Source organism: Prinia subflava, chromosome 12, assembly GCF_021018805.1.
Source record: "Prinia subflava isolate CZ2003 ecotype Zambia chromosome 12, Cam_Psub_1.2, whole genome shotgun sequence".
NCBI classification, from domain to species: Eukaryota; Metazoa; Chordata; class Aves; order Passeriformes; family Cisticolidae; genus Prinia; species Prinia subflava.
In genome coordinates, this window is record NC_086258.1 from 21,309,356 (window position 1) to 21,327,230 (window position 17,875).

At 48.8% G+C, this 17,875-nt stretch overlaps 1 protein-coding gene across 1 annotated transcript in view; it reads right to left on the minus strand.

The window, feature by feature from the left end:
- The window catches only part of SHISA6 (shisa family member 6), a 180,754-nt gene that overhangs the window by 14,168 nt on the left and 148,711 nt on the right, over positions 1 to 17,875 (minus strand). The window contains 1 exon segment of the mRNA XM_063408949.1: positions 6,971 to 7,033. Coding sequence (XP_063265019.1) covers positions 6,971 to 7,033 — 63 coding nt within the window.

Here is a 17,875-nt window from a genome sequence, read left to right on the forward strand (position 1 = left end):
TTGGGTTTTTTTGTGAATTGATGGCAAAGTTTTAAACAAAGCTCAAGTGGCAAAAGGGATGTGCTGCAGATTTGCATTTGAGTCTGCACATATGTTGTGCGAATTCTGCAAGACATCTCAACAGATGCCTTTTAAAACATTCACCCAGAGAAAGCAAACAATGTCACCTAGGAGAAGCTGCTACAACCCAGCCTTCTGCTGCTCAGCTTTCAGCTCAGCACAGCTCCAGCCCTCTGTCAGAGCTCTCCTGCTCCCCCAGCACTGCCTTCTGCTCAGCCTTTGAAGGCTCAGACGCAAAGTCTCGCATTCTGACGCAAGTTTCTTACAAAGGGCCCTGCTCCTCGGGGAAAATCTGGGAGCACTGGTGATGTTCTGGAGCCTTCTGTGCCAGGGCTCAGAGCTCCCAGGCCCTCCTGAAGTGACACGCTGTCAGAGCAGGCAAACAAACTGATGTTCGCCAGACTCCGAATTTATAACACAATCTTCGGTGTTTGTGTTTTCACACTTCTGCTTTCTCGTGTTACAAACACTGTTATTAATAGTGCTTTGCATTTCTCATGACTAATCTCCAGGAGGTTTCTACATTTCCAGGTCAGATCCTCTGTGGTGTAAATCAGAGCTCTCCAGCGAGTAGCTGCCCTCATTTATATGAGCTGGAGCTGGAGGATTTTGAATGCAGCCAGTGCTAAAAACCCTATGTCTATCAGGATGGCTCTAGATTGGCCCTTGCAGGGCTCCTGGCTGAGAACTGAGCCAGCAGCCTGAAGGAGGAGGGTGCAGAGGGAAGGGGAGGCAGCTCACACTGCAGGGTGATGCCCTTGGATGTGACAGTGACACCCCTGAGTGCTCTCACCCAGGGGGATCATCCTGGAAAAAGCCCCTGAGCACACAGAGAGCTTCACTGAATATTGCACCCCACAAGTGGGCTGAGAGGAGCTGCCGAGTTACAATGAAAGGGAGAGCTGCAGAAGTTAAAACTGCACGGAGCAGTCAGAGCAAAGGAGCTGCTCATTCTGGATTTTGACACACCTGGCTCTGGTACCCTGTGAGAGCTGGGGCTCGTTCCTGCTGGGTTTGGGACCATTGCAAACTGGTACCTTCACCCAGCGCTGCAAGGCCCTCATGCCCAGAGGTCCTCAGGGCAGGGATGAGGGAGCTGATTCCAAAGGAAAAGTCACACAGGCATGGAATGGTTTGGTTCGGTTCGTAAAGACCACTCCTTTTCCACCCCCTGCCATGGTAGGGACACCTCCCACTGTCCCAGGCTGCTCCAAGTCCTGTCCAACCTGGCCTGGGACACTGCCAGGGACCCAGGGGCAGCCACTGGATGGAACTGGGATGGCTCTGAGGTCCCCCTGCAGCCCACAGCAGTGTTGGGTTTGTGTGGCTGTGACTGAAGGAAGAGCAGCACAACCTCACACAGCCCTGGATCATCCCTGTGTGTTCCTGACATTGCTCAGCTGAGAAAGGCCAGAGCGTGGCCAACATCCCTTTCCACATCTGTGCAGATGCTCCCCAGCTCCCTCAGCTGCAACAAAGCTGGCTGAGGGGCGAGTCCAGCCTCCCCCAGCCCAACCACGGCCCAAAAACCAGCCCAGCCCAGCACAGAGGGTTGCCTCTGCTCTGAGGGACAGCAGCTCTCAGGGCACGGGCCAGAGTGGGCATGGTCCTGTTTCTCCAGCGAGCTCTAACTGCAGAGCCGAGGCTGTGGTGCACCCCAGCGATCTCTGTGTCCTGCTGCTGCTCCTGAGCAGAGCAGGGGCTCAGCACGTGGCACCCACAGGGCAGCGTGGGTGCAGCAGGAGCAGGGGCTGTGCCCCTGGGATCCTCCCTCCCCATTGCCACTCCAGCCCTGCACAGGTCAGGACATCAAGGGGCTGCCTGCCTCTGTGGGTTATGTGCTGCACATCTGATGAGCTTCTCATTTTCCCCCATATATTTCTGCTGGGGATAAAGCTCATTTAAACAGTACTTAATTGTTGTGATTTTGTAAACAGTATCTTAAACACAATAGACACAAAAACTCTCAACAAATTGCTGGAGGAGATGTGACAGAATAGGGAATCATTTTCATATCTTCTGGGATTGCCCAAATTGAAGCTTCTGTGTCTGATGTTACAAAATTGATGCAAGGATTTTTTTCAGCAATTTATCCCCCAAAGCCCTATTAGTGTGTGGGAAGGAAGATGCCTGGATTTTTGAAATGAAGAAAAGAGAGGGAAGGAGGAAAAGAAGGAAGGAAGGAAAAGAAAGAAAAGAGAGAGGAGAAAAAACAAGGGGATAAAGAGAAGGGGAAGGAAGGAAGGAAGGAAGGAAGGAAGGAAGGAAGGAAGGAAGGAAGGAAGGAAGGAAGGAAGGAAGGAAGGAAGGAAGGAAGGAAGGAAGGAAGGAAGGAAGGAAGGAAGGAAGGAAGGAAGGAAGGAAGGAAGGAAGGAAGGGAAGAGGAAGGAAGGAAGGAAGGAAGGAAGGAAGGAAGGAAGGAAGGAAGGAAGGAAGGAAAGGAAGGAAGGAAGGAAGGAAGGAAGGAAGGAAGGAAGGAAGGAAGGAAGGAAGGAAGGAAGGAAGGAAGGAAGGAAGGAAGGAAGGAAGGAAGGAAGGAAGGAAGAGGAAGGGAAGGAAGGAAGGAAGGAAGGAAGGAAGGGAGGGAGGGAGGGAGGGAGGGAGGGAGGGGAGGGAGAGAGAGAGGAGGGAGAGAGGGAGAAAGAGAGAGAGAGAGAGAGAGAGAGAGAGAAAGAAAGAAAGAAAGAAAGAAAGAAGAAAAGAAAGAAAGAAAGAAAGAAAGAAAGAAAGAAAGAAAGAAGAAAAAGAAAGAAAGAAAGAAAGAAAAGAAAGAAAGAAAGAAAGAAAGAAAGAAAGAAAGAAAGAAAGAAAGAAAAAAGAAGAAGAAGAAGAAGATAAGAAAGAAAGAAGAAAGAAGAAGAAAGAAAGAAAGAAAGAAAGAAGAAGAGAAGAAGAGAAAACCTCACTCATACATGAATACATATAGAGGAAACCAATAAAAGCTCACACAAGTACAGCAATAAAATGAAATTTGCCCTCCATCAGAGCAATCCCAGGCATCATCCATGGAAAAATACTTGGCCAAATTAAAACCTTGAAGTAATTGGCTGCTCATGGTGGTTTACCAAATAGTTTTTGAGATGATTGTCAAGTGCAATTAACTGACATAAAAGTCATGATATGAACTTCCTTCTAACCATATTATTTGGAAATGCGCTTGATATTTATAAAGACGTGAATAAACCCTGTTTATAGGTGCTCTTTAGGTTAGGATAATTATATATGCACTAAATATAATGAGATGAAACTTCAGTTTCAGTAGCAGTAAAAAATAAAGCAATAAGCTGTACAGAAACTGAGCCCAGTGCAGTCAATGTGTATTTCTGTTCTAGCTGATGCTCAGTTCTCTTTTGTGCCCCCAGCTCAGTTTCTTTCCTTCATATTTTAATGTTTTTATGGGAGAAATCATTTTATGTGCTTATTTGTGTGAAGGCTGAATATCTAAGCAAGATAAATTAATGTATCAAAAGATTTAGCTGCATTTCATATGTAAAACTTGGTTGTGCTTAGAGCCTAATACTTGCTCCCTCCCACTCACATTTTACATACAAATCACTACATTTCCTAAAACTGCTGTAGAGTTCTTCATTCGCAGCTCAAATCTGCAGCTGAGGTAGAAATAAAGTCTAGAGTTAAGGAAATCCACATGAAAATTCAGATTTCCGTGGAATTGGGGTCTAAAGTCTGTCACTGGAAGCATAATTTTGGCTGACGTTTCTAAAGGGCTGTAGGTACCTCTGGAGTGGGACTTTGGTGTCCTGGGAGGGAATTCGGGGCAGGAATAATCCAGCAGCAGAAAAAATCCCCAACAAAACAAAACAAGGGGATTTCTGGAAGATGTGGGATGCTCAGAGTCACTGTGGTTAATTCAGAGCCCTCAACAGCAGCAGAATTGAAATCCTGGGATTGCAGCCCCTGGGTTGGGAGAGTTCTGGAACTGCGGAGTCCCAGGATGGGCAGGTTGGAATGGAGCTTAAAGCTGATCCAGTGCCACCCCCCCTGCCATAGGCACGGACACCTTCCAGGGGCTCCCAGCCTCTTCCAACCTGCCTGGGACACTTCCTGTGGCTCAGCTGCCTGTGGTCACTTCTGATCCTGCTGGGGATTGTCCCCCCAGGATAACACATTTTCCAGCAGTTCCAGCCCTCTGTGCCAGCCAGGCTGGGAGGGAGGGGAGGATTTCCCCCTCTCAGCTCTGTGCTAACGAGGTGAGAGCAGCCTGACAGAACAGATTAACTGGGCCCTCACCGTTAATTAGTGGTTATTCCTTCTTGCAGGAAAAGAGCTCAGGGTAATCGCAGCTCTGTGGTGAGCAGCCCCTTCACACTGAGAAGTTGTGCCCCAAAAAGTGGCACCCCCCTGCCAGGGTAAACCCTCGGGGGTTTAACCCTGGGATCCTGCAGCTGGAGCAGGACAGCTCCCAGACCTAAGGTCAAACCTGCTTTTTCCTGGTTCTCCTCATTCCGTGTGAGCATGGATTGCTCTCTTCCCCCGGGATTGGTTTCTCTGTGGCAGCTGAAGGACCTGGAGAGCTCCTGCCGTGGAAGGAGATGTTGGCCACGCTCTGCCTTTCTCAGCTGAGCAATGGCCCTGTCAGGAATGCACAGGGGTGTTCCCAGAACGCTGCTTGGTGGGACAGCTGCCCCACTGCACATCTGGATCACTCCTGGATGCTGCCATCCCATCATGATTCCAAAAACAGGGAACAGCTGCCCCACTGCACATCTGGATCACTCCTGGATGCCGAGATCCTGTTGGGATTCCCAAGACCTTTGGGAAAACCCTGAGTGGGTGCATTTGGCTCTGCTTTTCCGAAGGCCCAGCCACTGCAGAAAGGGCAAAGGGACCTTGGCTTTCCTTCCCTCTCCATGAGGAGCTCCTGCAGAGCCCCAGCTCGGGCTGTGGGAGTCCTCTGCTGCTCAGATCCAGGATGGAGGGAGTCTGGAGATTCAGGAAATTGCAGATGAAGGCAAAGACCTGTGAAGAGGCCAGCTCACAGCAGCTGAGATCCCATCCTGACAGGAATTCCAGGTTTCCAGCTCACCCTGCTCACCCAGGAGTGCATCCCTGTGGGATGGGACCCTAGGGAGTCGCTCTGGGCACGGGAGGGATTTTTGGCTGCTTGTCACCTCCTGCCCTGCTGGCTCAGGCTGGCACCCTGAGAACCTTCAGCTGCTGTTTTACTGCACTTAGGAGGAGCCCAGGGCACTGCAAGCCCCTCACTCTGCTCCCTGCACAGAGGGTGCCAGGGGCAGGCTGAGGGACACAGGACAGCTCCTGTCCCCCTCCAAACCTGCATGACCACACAGAAAACATGCCCTGTGCCAGGCAGGGAGTGAAATTAAACCTTGGTCACAATCTCAGCACTAATTCCAAATCCTGCAAGCTCTTCTGATGTCTTACTTGAGAAGCACAAACTCAGTTCCAGACTCACCAAGTGATGGCTCACCAGCAACAGCACACACACACAGAAGGAACAAAAGCACCCGTGGCCATCTGGATAACTCTGAGGGAAGATGCACCTCTGAATCACACACTTGTTTGTACTCAGCTCATCACAGTAGCTCAGAACAACCAAATTATTAAAATACAGGAAGCACAAGGAATCCAGGACCATGAGTGGATCTGCCTTTGTGGGGGGTTTTTTGTCTCTTAAGTACACAGAAAAGCAAAGCATCTGTTAGGAGCAGAGGGAAGTTGAATTATTTTAGCACATTCCCTGGAGTTCTTGGGTGCTGGAGCTGTGTTAAAGCTCCTCAGCAGACACAGGTTAAGGGCAGCTCAGAACCCAGCAGGGGCTGGGCTTTAAGAACAAGTACCAAGACCAAAGGAGAAGACAACACAATTTCAACCCTATTTCTCCATTTTCTTCCTTTTTTTTTTTTTGCCCCTCAGGAAGGTAAAAAAGTAAATAGAACGAGTAGTCAGGAGCACTGGAGGCTGTCAGTTCAGGCTCAATAAATACTGCTGTGGCACTGATGAGTTTCAAGCTGACACTCTTCCTCCTGGAGTGTTTGGAAGTCAGAAAATGAAGCCTAATAGCACAGTCTTACCATGGAAGTTATTTGCAGGCTGAAGAGATGCCTGCCTCCTCTGGGAAGCAGAAACCCCCAAGGTTTTAGAGATCTTTGCAAGGGGAATTGTTCTCCTCCTTAGCAGCAGGGAGATTTCTAGATGTGAACACAACTTGCAGTAAATCAGCTCCAGACGGGGTTTCAGAACTCAAGACAAAGGCCAGGACAAAAAGAGTAACAAATACCGAGATTCAGCACTGCCAGAAGTGACTGAGATGAGTTTACTGAGTGCTTCCAGCAGGAGGAATGGATCACACTCCAAAGGGAAAGGGCAGGGAGGGACACGGACAGCACCAAGACAAGGCAGCAGCAGAAGAGGGAAGGAAGCAGAGAGATCAACCAGAGATTGGTCTGAAGGCACAGAGAGTGGGGAACAGAGATTTGGATGGCAGGGACTGGCCTGGAGCTGGATGGAGCCAGGGTTTGGCTGGTCCAGGGGAGGGGGGACACAGCCCAGGCTCCACTGCTGCTCTGGGAAACCCAAAGGAGGGGACAGCAGGGCTGGGGGACAGGGCTGAGCAGAGTTCTGGCAGTGGAGGAAGCAAAGAAACATCTCCAGGCTGGGACGAGGTGGGGAAAGCAAGTGGGACACAAAGGAGGACCTTGGACTTAGACACAAGGCTGACCAGCACAGTGAGGAAAGACTGGGCCATATTTATCTGCGCACACTACTGTAAATATGGTCCTGTGTTTAATGTCAGTGGGAACCACCAGCCATGCAACACTGCCAGGGGAATATTTCCATTAACATTAAACACACTTTGGTACCAGTAAATGTTACTGGCTGGCAGAGGAAAGTTACAACGTGTGTAATTTTGCTCTTTGCTTTCTCTTACCATGTGTAGGTGTCTGGGTGGCACTGTTTAGTATCAGGTGATTGTAATTTTGTTCTTGGTCATCTGAAATTCACAGAAAAAAAAATCCCTTTAAGAACCAGCTTAGCATCACCACTGATCTGCAGATGATAATTACAGCTCACAGTATCACAGGAAATCTCAGCATGATTAAAGAAAGGAGAAGGAAATGCTTAAGAAAGCAGAAGATTCTGTTATGCAGTTCACTTAAAATTCCAGATGCAAGGAGAACACGATAATAGGAATCTGCTCCCCTTCTGCTGAGCCTGCAAATGAGGGCTCTCTGCAAAGGTGAGAAACACGTCCAGGCAGGAGCACCCCCAGGGTGGGGTGTTCCTGGGGCGCATTCCACTGCTCCATCCAGCACAGGGCTTTGGAACTCTGGAGGTTTTCAGGACAGGAGCCCCAGCCCCAAACCCAGCCTGTCCCTCTGGGAGCACAACCACAGCCACCACGGCTTGTGAGAGCAGAGAGAGGAGTCAGTGTGGCCTTGGGGAGTCAAACAGCTGCACAAGAACTCTGGGATGCCCCCCAGAAAGGGCAATCCTGGGAGACTGAGGCACCCAGGGCATGGGAGAGGATCCATGGCAGAGCCACAGCTGGAGCTAGGGCTGGGAGCTGCCCTCTGGGGAGGAAAAGAGCTCTGTCTCCTTCTCACTGTAATGAAATCATCAGATAAGGGACTCCTGGTAAATCCACAACCTTTAGTTCTCAACAGGAATGAGCTCCTTGTCCAGACCCTTCCAACAAGGATGGAGCTGCAGCAGTGCAGGGTGAGAGATCTCCAGGGACCTTTCATGTCCTGCCCTGCTGGTGCAGGGGGTTGCTCCAGTGGCTACTCTGCTTTTCCCAAACCCTTCATGGATATCTCCTTTCCCCCAGAAGATCTGTGTCATTGAGTCTTCCTTGGTGCTTTTCAGACCAATTCCTTCTTTACTGTCTTCCAGGGATGTGGAGAGAATCCCCCTTTATCTCCCTTATTGCTGCCACAGCTCTCCATGACCACAGTCACTGTGTGCCCTTTACCCTTTCCTGTTTCCCTGTAAACCCTGCTTTGCTTTGTGTTCCTGTCGTTCCCTGTGCTCCCACTGACCCAGATCCCCCTCAAGCCTGGGGTGTGTTTCTGAAGGACCCTGAGCAGGACAGGGTGGAATGCCTGCATTGGCCCAGGTCAGCTTCTCTTGTTCACACAAACATGATTATTTTCCTTTTCCTGGTTCATGTAAAGCCTGTGATCCTTTATGGTTCCTTATTGCTTTTCCAAGGAACCCTCCAATTGTTCTCCAACACAGAAAAGGCTTTTTAGCATTCCTGCTTCAGCCCAAGGCATCTCATTTTTCTCCATTTAATCAATTTATTTTCAGGCTATTTATCCAATTTGTCAAGAACATTTTAAATTCTAATCCTGTTCTCTAATAGACTTACGGTCATCCAAGCTTCATATCACCTGCAAATTTAATAAGCAAATTCCTTTTCCACCAGGAACAAAGAAACCAAATCCAGAACCACATCAGGCCATCCCTCCCCTGATATTTGTTCCCTGCACGGTCACTCAGCCCTCATGGCCTCCATCCCAGAGAGCTTCATTAACAACCCGCTTCTCTAATTAATCTCACCTTGCTTTGCTAGAAACTGCTGGAAACCTTGCTAAGGTCATGATCCTTTCTATGAGTTATTCCTCCCTGGCCATAAAACACAGGGGGAAAAAATAAAAACAAGGTTAAGTTGACCTGTTTTGTTTCTGAGTGTTGGCTGCTTGTTCACCTCTCTCCCTCACTATGGGGAGTGTCTGGATGCAACCAGCACTAAAATCAGAGTCTGTTTATTCAGGTGACAACAGACTGGGCATCTTCACCTGCTTCCTGCTCCATCCAGAATCCAGGCACTCCTTATATCCCAGAAGGCTGGAAAATTGAAGGGTTTTAGCTTGGCTGCCAGCACAAGATGAGCAAACCTTGAGAGGAGCCCAGGCTGCAGTCACACTGAGGAGGGCAAGGATTTCCAGCAAGGCTTATTCACAGATCAAGGAGCAGAAAACACCCAAACCCCAAATTCTGTGTGTGCTGTTCCCCACTGGTGCTGCTCACATGCTGCAGGCTGAGAGGGGACACAGAGATAGGGACACTTGAGGTGTGAAATGCTGGATTTTAGAACAGGGACAGACACAACCTGAACACACCAATCGATCCAGAAGGGAACCAGTAGAGCTTTCTCTCTCCTCTCATGGGTCACTTATTCCCGCAGCCTCACTCCTGGGGGAAATTTGTCTCACTGAGGACAGCTGCACCTGAATAGGAACCATCATCTTTTGATTCAGAACAACTTTTCATTTCACCTCAAATCATTCCTTTCCCCTTTCCCCTTTCCCCTTTCTCCTTTCCTTTCCTTTCCTTTCCTTTCCTTTCCTTTCCTTTCCTTTCCTTTCCTTTCCTTTCCTTTCCTTTCCTTTCCTTTCCTTTCCTTTCCTTTCCTTTCCTTTCCTTTCCTTTCCTTTCCTTTCCTTTCCTTTCCTTTCCTTTCCTTTCCTTTCCTTTCCTTTCCTTTCCTTTCCTTTCCTATTTCCTCTCTAAAAACCTCAGGAGTTTTGAGGCTACTGCTTCAGCAGTGTCATCCAGCCCGTTTAGAACCCGAATTATTGGCATTTTGATGTGCCTGAGCTGATCAAGCATCTGAATGCAGCACCGGGCTTCATTCACCACTTCTGTAGCCCTTTGTAAACAATTTCTAAGCAATAAAATACTTCAAAATGATGGCTGAGCCTTCCTACACCTCTTCAGGTTTAACAAGATAATGCTGTTAATTGTGAAGTGCCAGTTAGGCAGAAGCTTATCTATTGTTGAGACAAGGATCTGAGTTCAAAGCTATTTACCAGGAAACTCCATTAGGAGAAGAAAGGAGCCACAGGGCTCTGAATTGCCAGGCCACAATAGGAAATTTCTGAGCGCAGCTGGAGGAGCGATCAGATAAAATAACCGCAGAAAGAGTGAGATGTTTCACGGGAAAAAAAGGACACAAACAGGGGAAGACACGTGTGCACAAGGCACGTTCCTTTTCATTTGCGATTTGCTGTTTTATTTCTTTCATTAAGTTGCCTCTATCCACAAGTGTTCCCAGTTTTAGTTTTCCAGTTCTCCCCTGTTTCCTGTTGGCTACGTGGGGCTGAGCTCCCAGCTGGGGTTAAACCACGATCACCACCTGAATTATCAGTACCAAGGTGCAAAACCCGGGGTAGCTCCTAAAGAACACTCTAAATAGCCCCCAGAGGGTTCCCACTGCACTTCCTACCCAGGAAAACCTCCCTTTTTCACAGATTTAACCTTTACTTTGGTACTTGGTTTTACTCTTCTCCAGAGTCCATTCTTTTTTTTAATCTCAGGGATTTCATATGGGAATATCACTAATAAAAATTTGATTTATTGTGTGCTATAATGGAAAAAAAAATCAAGAGTCGGAATATGAAAAGTAAATGCTGTATTTTCTAGCCTGTCTTTCCTAATAAAATTCCTTACGAAAACTGCAAAGCAAGGATATTTTTAATATATGCCAGCTGTATTACAGATATATCTGTAACTGTAATACAGATATATGATCATTCTGACAGCCATGCTATACTTTGCATTCGTTTTAGAGAATTTATTAAAATGCTGGGAACTGCTCTGAAATCTGTAGTTAACAGGACAAAAGAAATGGCCTAAAGAGGAACCACCAGCCTCTGAAGGGACCCAGGGCAGAGGTGCAACGCTCACTCCTGCAGGGATTTAAAAGATGGGTGGATGTGGCATTTGGGGCTGTGAGTTAGTGATCAGAAACCTTTCCCAACCTAAATGATTCCGTGAAAAACAATTCCTTGCCTTCTGCCCCTCTGCTCTTGTCACCAACACTGCTGAGATTTCCCGAGCAGGGTGGGAGCAGCACTTGTTGTGCTGAGGACAGGAAACCTCCTTGACATCCTCACTAATGAAGGGGAGATTCCTTTCCAGGGCTGATCTTCCCCAGAACTCGAGGCTTGAGGAGCTGAGGAGGCTGCAGAGCCCAGTCAGGGAGGAAAGCAGCCCAAAAGCTGCTGAGGAGAAGGGAAATACTTCAGCGCAAAGCTCCTCGTTCACCACCCACCCCCCCGGCATTTTCTGTTCACAATTTGTATTCCAGAGGGGAAGCCTGGAGCAAATGTCCTGCAGCTGCTCCATGGTCAAGCAGAGCTGGGAAAGGGAGCAGGCACCAACCCTTTTCCAGGGATTTTGGGCAGTGAGAGTGGCAAAGTGCAGCCCAGGAATGGGGGAGCAAAGCCCAAACCCTCTCCTGAGCCAGCTCTGCCCAGGCAGGGCTCGGAGGTGATGAGCACAGGGATACTTTGCCTTATTAGAATATGAGATCGTTAAACCCCATCTGCCTTTCGTGTACACGAGCCAACAGCTCATCCCTCGATGCTCCTGTGCTGTGAATATCCTGCGTGCAGAGGGCTTCTGCACCTGCCTGGCACTCCCCAAACCCCTGAAAACGGGCTGTGGCAAGGGGCAAACGAGACAAACCCAAGAGCTGAGCTGCGGTAGAGTCAGCATGTCAGTCATTGGAGGGGCTGGAAATACCAAATGAAAGGTTGTCCCCCACCCCTCCGTTTGATATTCATTATGTCAGGTTTTTGTTCTACCGTTCCAACCTATTTTTCAACAGTAATCCTGTGACTCATTCATTGAACAGGATGCTCAGGGAATAAGGCAGCTATTCAGGAGTTATTTTAATCCTCATTAAGCGGTGAATGGCCCTGTTCTTTAGTGTCCCACGCTATCCAAATCCTGCTCTGATTCTGGAACTGTTATTTTCCATGTCGGCTTTTCCTCCCCGCCCGTGCAAGCCTCACAAACAGCTCCCGTGGCAGGAGGGAGGGGGCTGCCAGCCCCGGTTGTACCTGAGCCCAGAACAGGTGTGCTCACACCTGCCAGCTTTATTCCTTTTGAGGAACAGCCCTGGAAAACTCGGGGAAAAAAAAAAAAGATTTTTCGTATCACACAGGGGATTTTTAATACGATTTTGCAAGCACAAATCAGCTGCTAATTAATCATGCCCCTTTTGTGGGGGAGGAAGGACAGCTGGAACAGCTCCTGGTTTACCTGGGGGGAGATGATGAGGACAGGTGGAATCAATGGCCACAAAATAGGAGGAGGGGGACTGGAAATGTTCCCCCAGCCCAGCTCAACCCCAGGTTTGTCACTCTCCATCCCAGCCAAGGTAGTGAGGGGCACCTGAAGGAACTGAGGGGGCTCAGCCTGGACAACAGGAGGCTCAGGGGGAACTTCTGGCCCTGCACAACTCCTGACAGCAGGGGACAGCCAGGGGGGTTGGGCTCTGCTCCCAGGAACAGGGACAGGAGGAGAGGGAACGGCCTCAGGCTGGGCCAGGGTGGATATTTGGGAATATTCCTCCACAGAAAGGGTGCTCAAGCATTGCAATGGGCTGCCCCAGAAGGAGGTAGATCCCCATCCCTGGAAGGGTTCAAACAGTGTGTGGATGTGGTTTAGGGCTGGTGGTTGGACTTGGGGATCTCAAAGGTCTTTTCCAACCAGAATGACTCCACAATTCCGTGGCTGTGGCCACCCACTGGAGCTCAATGCTTTGGAAAACCATGCTGGAGGTGCTGGGAACTTTGGGGAGCAAGAAACCAAAGGGATCTGGAAAGGCTCTGATCAACTGAGCTTCCCCCAGGGCTGTCCCTGGGCAGAGCCTGCCAGGGGTGCCCAGCACCCTCCCGGTGCTGTGGGTGCTCTGGGGGGTGCTGGCACAGCGAGGGCAGGCAGGAGGTCCGTGTCTCTCACACCTGGAGCTGCTGCAGGCTCCTCAGCAGGATTTGCACTCTGGGTTTGGCTGCAGGAGCTCCCTGGAAGTGCCAAGAGAGACGTCAGGGTCAGCTGGACAGCACTGCAGGGCTTCCCCTGCCCACCCTCTGGACCTGCCCCCTGGTCCCTCATGCTTCTCACAATCCCTGACCCTTCCCTGCCCTGTCCCAGCAGTGCTCCAGGCATGGAGTTTACCTCCAAAATATCCACCTGAAGGCTGTGTGAGTGAATGTTGCACTGGAGACTTCAGCTCAGTCTTTTGCTGCTTTTTGACCACTTTTTTTCCCAGCTTGGGTTGTGTTTATTCCTTATTTTTAGGGCTATGTGAGATGAAGGTTTAAATGAAGTCTAAGAAATCAAGTGGAGGTGAATCAGAGAATCCCAGAATGTTCTGAGCTGAAAGGGGCCCACAGGGATCACCCAGTCCTGCCCCTGTCCCTGCCCAGACCCCCCAACAACCCCACCCTGGACATCCCTGGCAGAGCTGTCCAAAGGCTCCTGGAGCTCTGGGGCTGTGCCCATTCCCTGGGGAGCCTGGGCAGTGCCAGCACCCTCTGAGGGAAGAACCTTTCCCTGAAATCCAACCCATCCCTGCCCTGCCACAGCTCTACAGCGTGCAGCTGCAGGTGGGAAACACTTGGCTGCAATGGGCACTGAAGTTCTGCAGGTCATGAGAAAAACACTCTGCAGGCTGAGAAAAATAAAGAAAAAAAATTTAAAAATCAGCAAGGCCCAGCGAGCTGCAAGGTGGAAAATAAAATAATACCTGAGTGAAAACAGGAGGGCGTTCTCATACAGTGGGGCCCGGGGTTCACTGACAGAAATCTGTCTGCTGTGCTGAGAGGCTGCACAAATCACACACTCACTCACGGTGGGCTCTCCTCCTCCCACACAGCCTCGTATCCACGGTGGAACTTGGAAACCAGGCCCACTCACAGCTCCCTGCACACCAGCATATGCCTCTCTCCAGCACACCCCTGCAGCTCCTCCCCAGTGCCAAAGTGCCAAAGAAAACTGCAGGGCACAGCTTGGCATGAGGAAAATGCAACTGCTGCTTTCAGGCAGCTACAGGGAAAAAGGGCACTTGCAGGAAAAAACAAAGCTATGAGAAAAAAAATATTTCCTGCGCTTGGGAGTGATATTTAAAGTTAAAAAAAATAACCATAACAACAATAAATATATAAAATATATATATATAATACATATGTTATATATTTATATATTATAATTATATATAATTATATTTTATATATATATTTTTATATATACTATATAGAGAGAGATATATATTGAAGATATTTTAAAGTGATGCTTTTAAAAACAATAGCATGGAGTGAAGATAAAGGTCACAGAGAGCTCCAAACCTCTCTCTCTCTCTCCAAGGAAGCTGATGGCTTCTGGAGCATCTTTGGACAGGCTGCTGGCTTGAAAAAGGAATGGTTTTCCCTCCCCGTGGACAGTGAGTGTGAGGTGTGTCCAAAGGGGAGCTTTTCCTGCTCTTCCCAAGCCTGGCTGGCTCAGTAGTGGAACAGAGACCTTTCCTTCGTGGGGATCCCCCAGCAATGTCCCTGCTCCAGAGAGCACCAACCACGGTGCCCTCAGCCAGGTGGGAATGGCTGAACTCACCTGGAGCAGGAGTTCAGCATCCCTCCACAGCATTTCCTGCTCTATTTGCTCTGATTTTCGTTGTTTTCACCCTTGCTGCCCTCTCTCACATGTTCCAGAATAAATCAGGAGAAAAAAGTGGAGGAAGAATGAGAAGAAATCCAGATGAAGAGAAAGAACAAGAACTTTCTGTCTGGGAAGGAACGTTCTGCAGAGCCCAGGGCACAAACCTGGCTGGTGTTGACAACAAGTGCCTCGGATCGCCTCTGTGAGAGCTTCACACTGCCTTGGAAACACAAATTGGATAAATATGGCCTGGATTCCTCAGAAATCCAACAGCTGAGAGGGCTGTGTGGCTGACATCAGCCAGCAGCAGCTGGGGGAGCAGCCCTGGGTGACAACCTTTGGAAATACATCCAGAATGTGGGAAACACGGTCAGGAGAGAACAAAAGGTGTCCTTTAAAGGGCATTGCTGGAGATGGAGCAGATTCCAGAAGGTATAAATAGTCTGGGTGTCTCAGGATGAGTTAAATGCAGTCTTGGGTGGAAGGCAGCCAGCTCCTGCACGTTCTGAGTGCTGAGATAATTATGAAAATACCTTTGGAAGTAGCACACGGTGCCTTGTAACCCCATGGTGCTGGCAGAAAGGAGAAGGGAACACACAGTCCCGCTCTGGTTTTTCCGCTCTTCCACGAAGTATAAAAAGGTTGAGGATGAGGTACCTGTGAGAGGGGCTCTCCAGTGAGTCCAGGAGTGCTGGACCTCAAATCCACTCAGAGAGCAGAAACCCAACCCTGGTCACTGCTTTCCCTCAGGAAACACCAGGGCCTGGCTGTGCCATCCTACTCCTTAATCTGAAGAGAAACAGGAATCACGAGAGAGCCAAACCCCTTGCCTGCTACCCTCCAAGCATAATGAAACAATCTCATTTTTTTTCCCGTGGAACAGAGTGCCTTTGGATCAGTCCCCGTGCTGTCAGCAGGAGGATGCAGAGCCCGGAGGGAGGGTGGGATCAGCTTGCCCAGAGCCCAGCAGGGCTTTCCCAGCCTCGGCAGTGATAAATGTGTGGTGCTATAAGCAACACGACGATGCAGATAAATAGACTGAGGTCCTTAACTGGTCTTAAATCACTCCAAAGCCACAGAAATTCACTCGCTCCTCATCTGTCACCAAGGCATGGCCAGCCTGGAGCTGTCTGGGCAGGGGAGCAAAGACTTTCTCTTTATGTGACCCAGCAAGGAGTGGCTGTGAGGGGCCAGGAACACCAGGAGGTGTCTGTTGTGAGGGTTTGAAATGAATTCCACCCTTTTGCTGATTCCTGGCGTTTTGTTTTCCCTGGATGGAGGCTTGTTTGCATGCCTGTCAACTGCTAAACGTGGCTTTGGGCCAGGGCTTTCAGGACAATTAAGATCCAGATGCGATCTAACACTGATCACAGTCTTATCTTTAGGCAGATAAAGAAGTCACCAGCACTAATCAAGCCTTTAAAAGGAACCATGGCCACAAGTGCTTTGTTAAGGCACAAAGAAAGTGGCTCCGAGTTAGGGAAGAACGGAGAGCTCTATTTAAATCCTAATCCTATCAGCAATTAAGCAGATGGTTAACTTTAAGCATCTGCTTAAGCCTAACTGAAGTAATGTTAAAGAGTGGCTTTGAAAATAGCGATTCTATAGAAAGAGCTGTGTGTGACAGTGTCAAAATCTTGGTTTTTACTAAGAATTCTCTGCTCTGTTCTGCCAGTGCTTCAATTGCAGCAAAGGGAGATGTTGGCACAGACTCTGAGGAGCTGAGGACAGATCAGGGAATCCTGGAATGGTTTGGGTTGGGAGGGACCTCAAAGCCCATCCAGTGCCACCCCTGCCATGTGCAGGGACACCTTCCACTCTCCCAGGCTGCTCCAAGCCCTGTCCAGCCTGGCCTTGGGCACTGCCAGGGATCCAGGGGCAGCCACAGCTGCTCTGGGCACCCTGTGCCAGGGCCTGCCCACCCTCCCAAGGGAACAATTCCCGCCCAATATCCCATCTATCCCTGTCCTCCTGGAAGTTGAAGCCATTCCCTGTGTCCTGTCCCCCCATCCCTTGTCCAAAGTCTCTCTCTGATGCCTTGGGAAGGCTGAGCTGGAACAGAGACTGGACAGAGCTGAAGAATAAAGGAGAGATTTATTGAAAGGCCTTTAGGGTACACCTTGGGCAGGACAAGAGCCTGGCCAGGGCTGCACCCAAGGTGGACCCAAAATGGTCACAAAATGGACACAAAATGGACACAAAATGGCTAACCAGTCACGAGGTCTCACACTTTGATAAGTTTTGGTCCATTTGCATTTTGGGGTTTAATTGTCCCATTCCAGCTGCAGGTGATGCAGTCCCATCCTTCTTGTTCCTCCCTTCAGCCACCCTTGTTTGTGCTTTTGGGCTGAACACTTGTCCCAGCTGTCCTTGGTGTGCAGCAGGAGAAGGATTTGTTTTGTGTCCCTGCTGTGTGCAGAGCTGAGTGACCCTGAGTGTGAGCTCAGAGCTGCACCCCTGGGCAGCACAGAGCCTGAAATACAGGGAAGAGAAAACTTTAAGCATCATCCCCATCTTTTTTGGAACCTTTTCAGGAACTGGGAGTCACAGCAAAGCCATCCCAGAGTCTTCTCATGTCCAGGCTGCACAATCCAAATTTTCTCAGCCTTTTCAAGACATCCTAATTCTGACCACCAGCAGTGACATATTCCTAATATGACACACAGGTTCTTGGGTATTTAATACATTCACATTATTTTTTAATGAATATTTAATGACAAAAACTCCTTTTTCTATATGTTGTGATTAGAAATTTTCTGTTTGGCCAACTCAAAACAAGCTGAAATGATAAACAGCCTTTTTTTTTTTTAATAGTTTTAAATTTTATGTTTGTAAGCCTCAGAGCAACTGAGATATTGGGAATATTGGACTACTGCTAAAGGAAAAAATACAGTTTAAAGTCCAGATATTCCAGGAAAGCTGCCTTGAATCCAGTGTCCCAAATTGCTTGGCACAGTCAACATCTCTGAATAATGAGTCTGTCTGTAGTGACAAGAAGTTACAGTATTTATCATTATTTAGATCTTCTCAAACAGGTTTTATTTGGGAAAACTCTATAAAAACTACTAAGGTAAAACCTTTAAAAATAGCAGTAGTGGTTGTGGGATCCAGGTACCCCTGTCCATGGAAAATGAGCATCCCCTGGATGTCCAGCTGTCCCACTTTTAGGGGTGAAACAATTCACCATAAATCTTTCCAGCCCCAATTCTCAAATCCTTTGATGATGTGGGAATCTCATTGATCTTTAATTAAAGGAGATCACTGCCTCTCTTTTGTACAGACACAGCTCATGGCAACTCCAAGGCCCTCAAGGAAAAGGCAAACAAAAGACATCAACATTTATTTTTTTGAACCTGTTGGCTTGGGTTCAACCTCAGATTTTTTT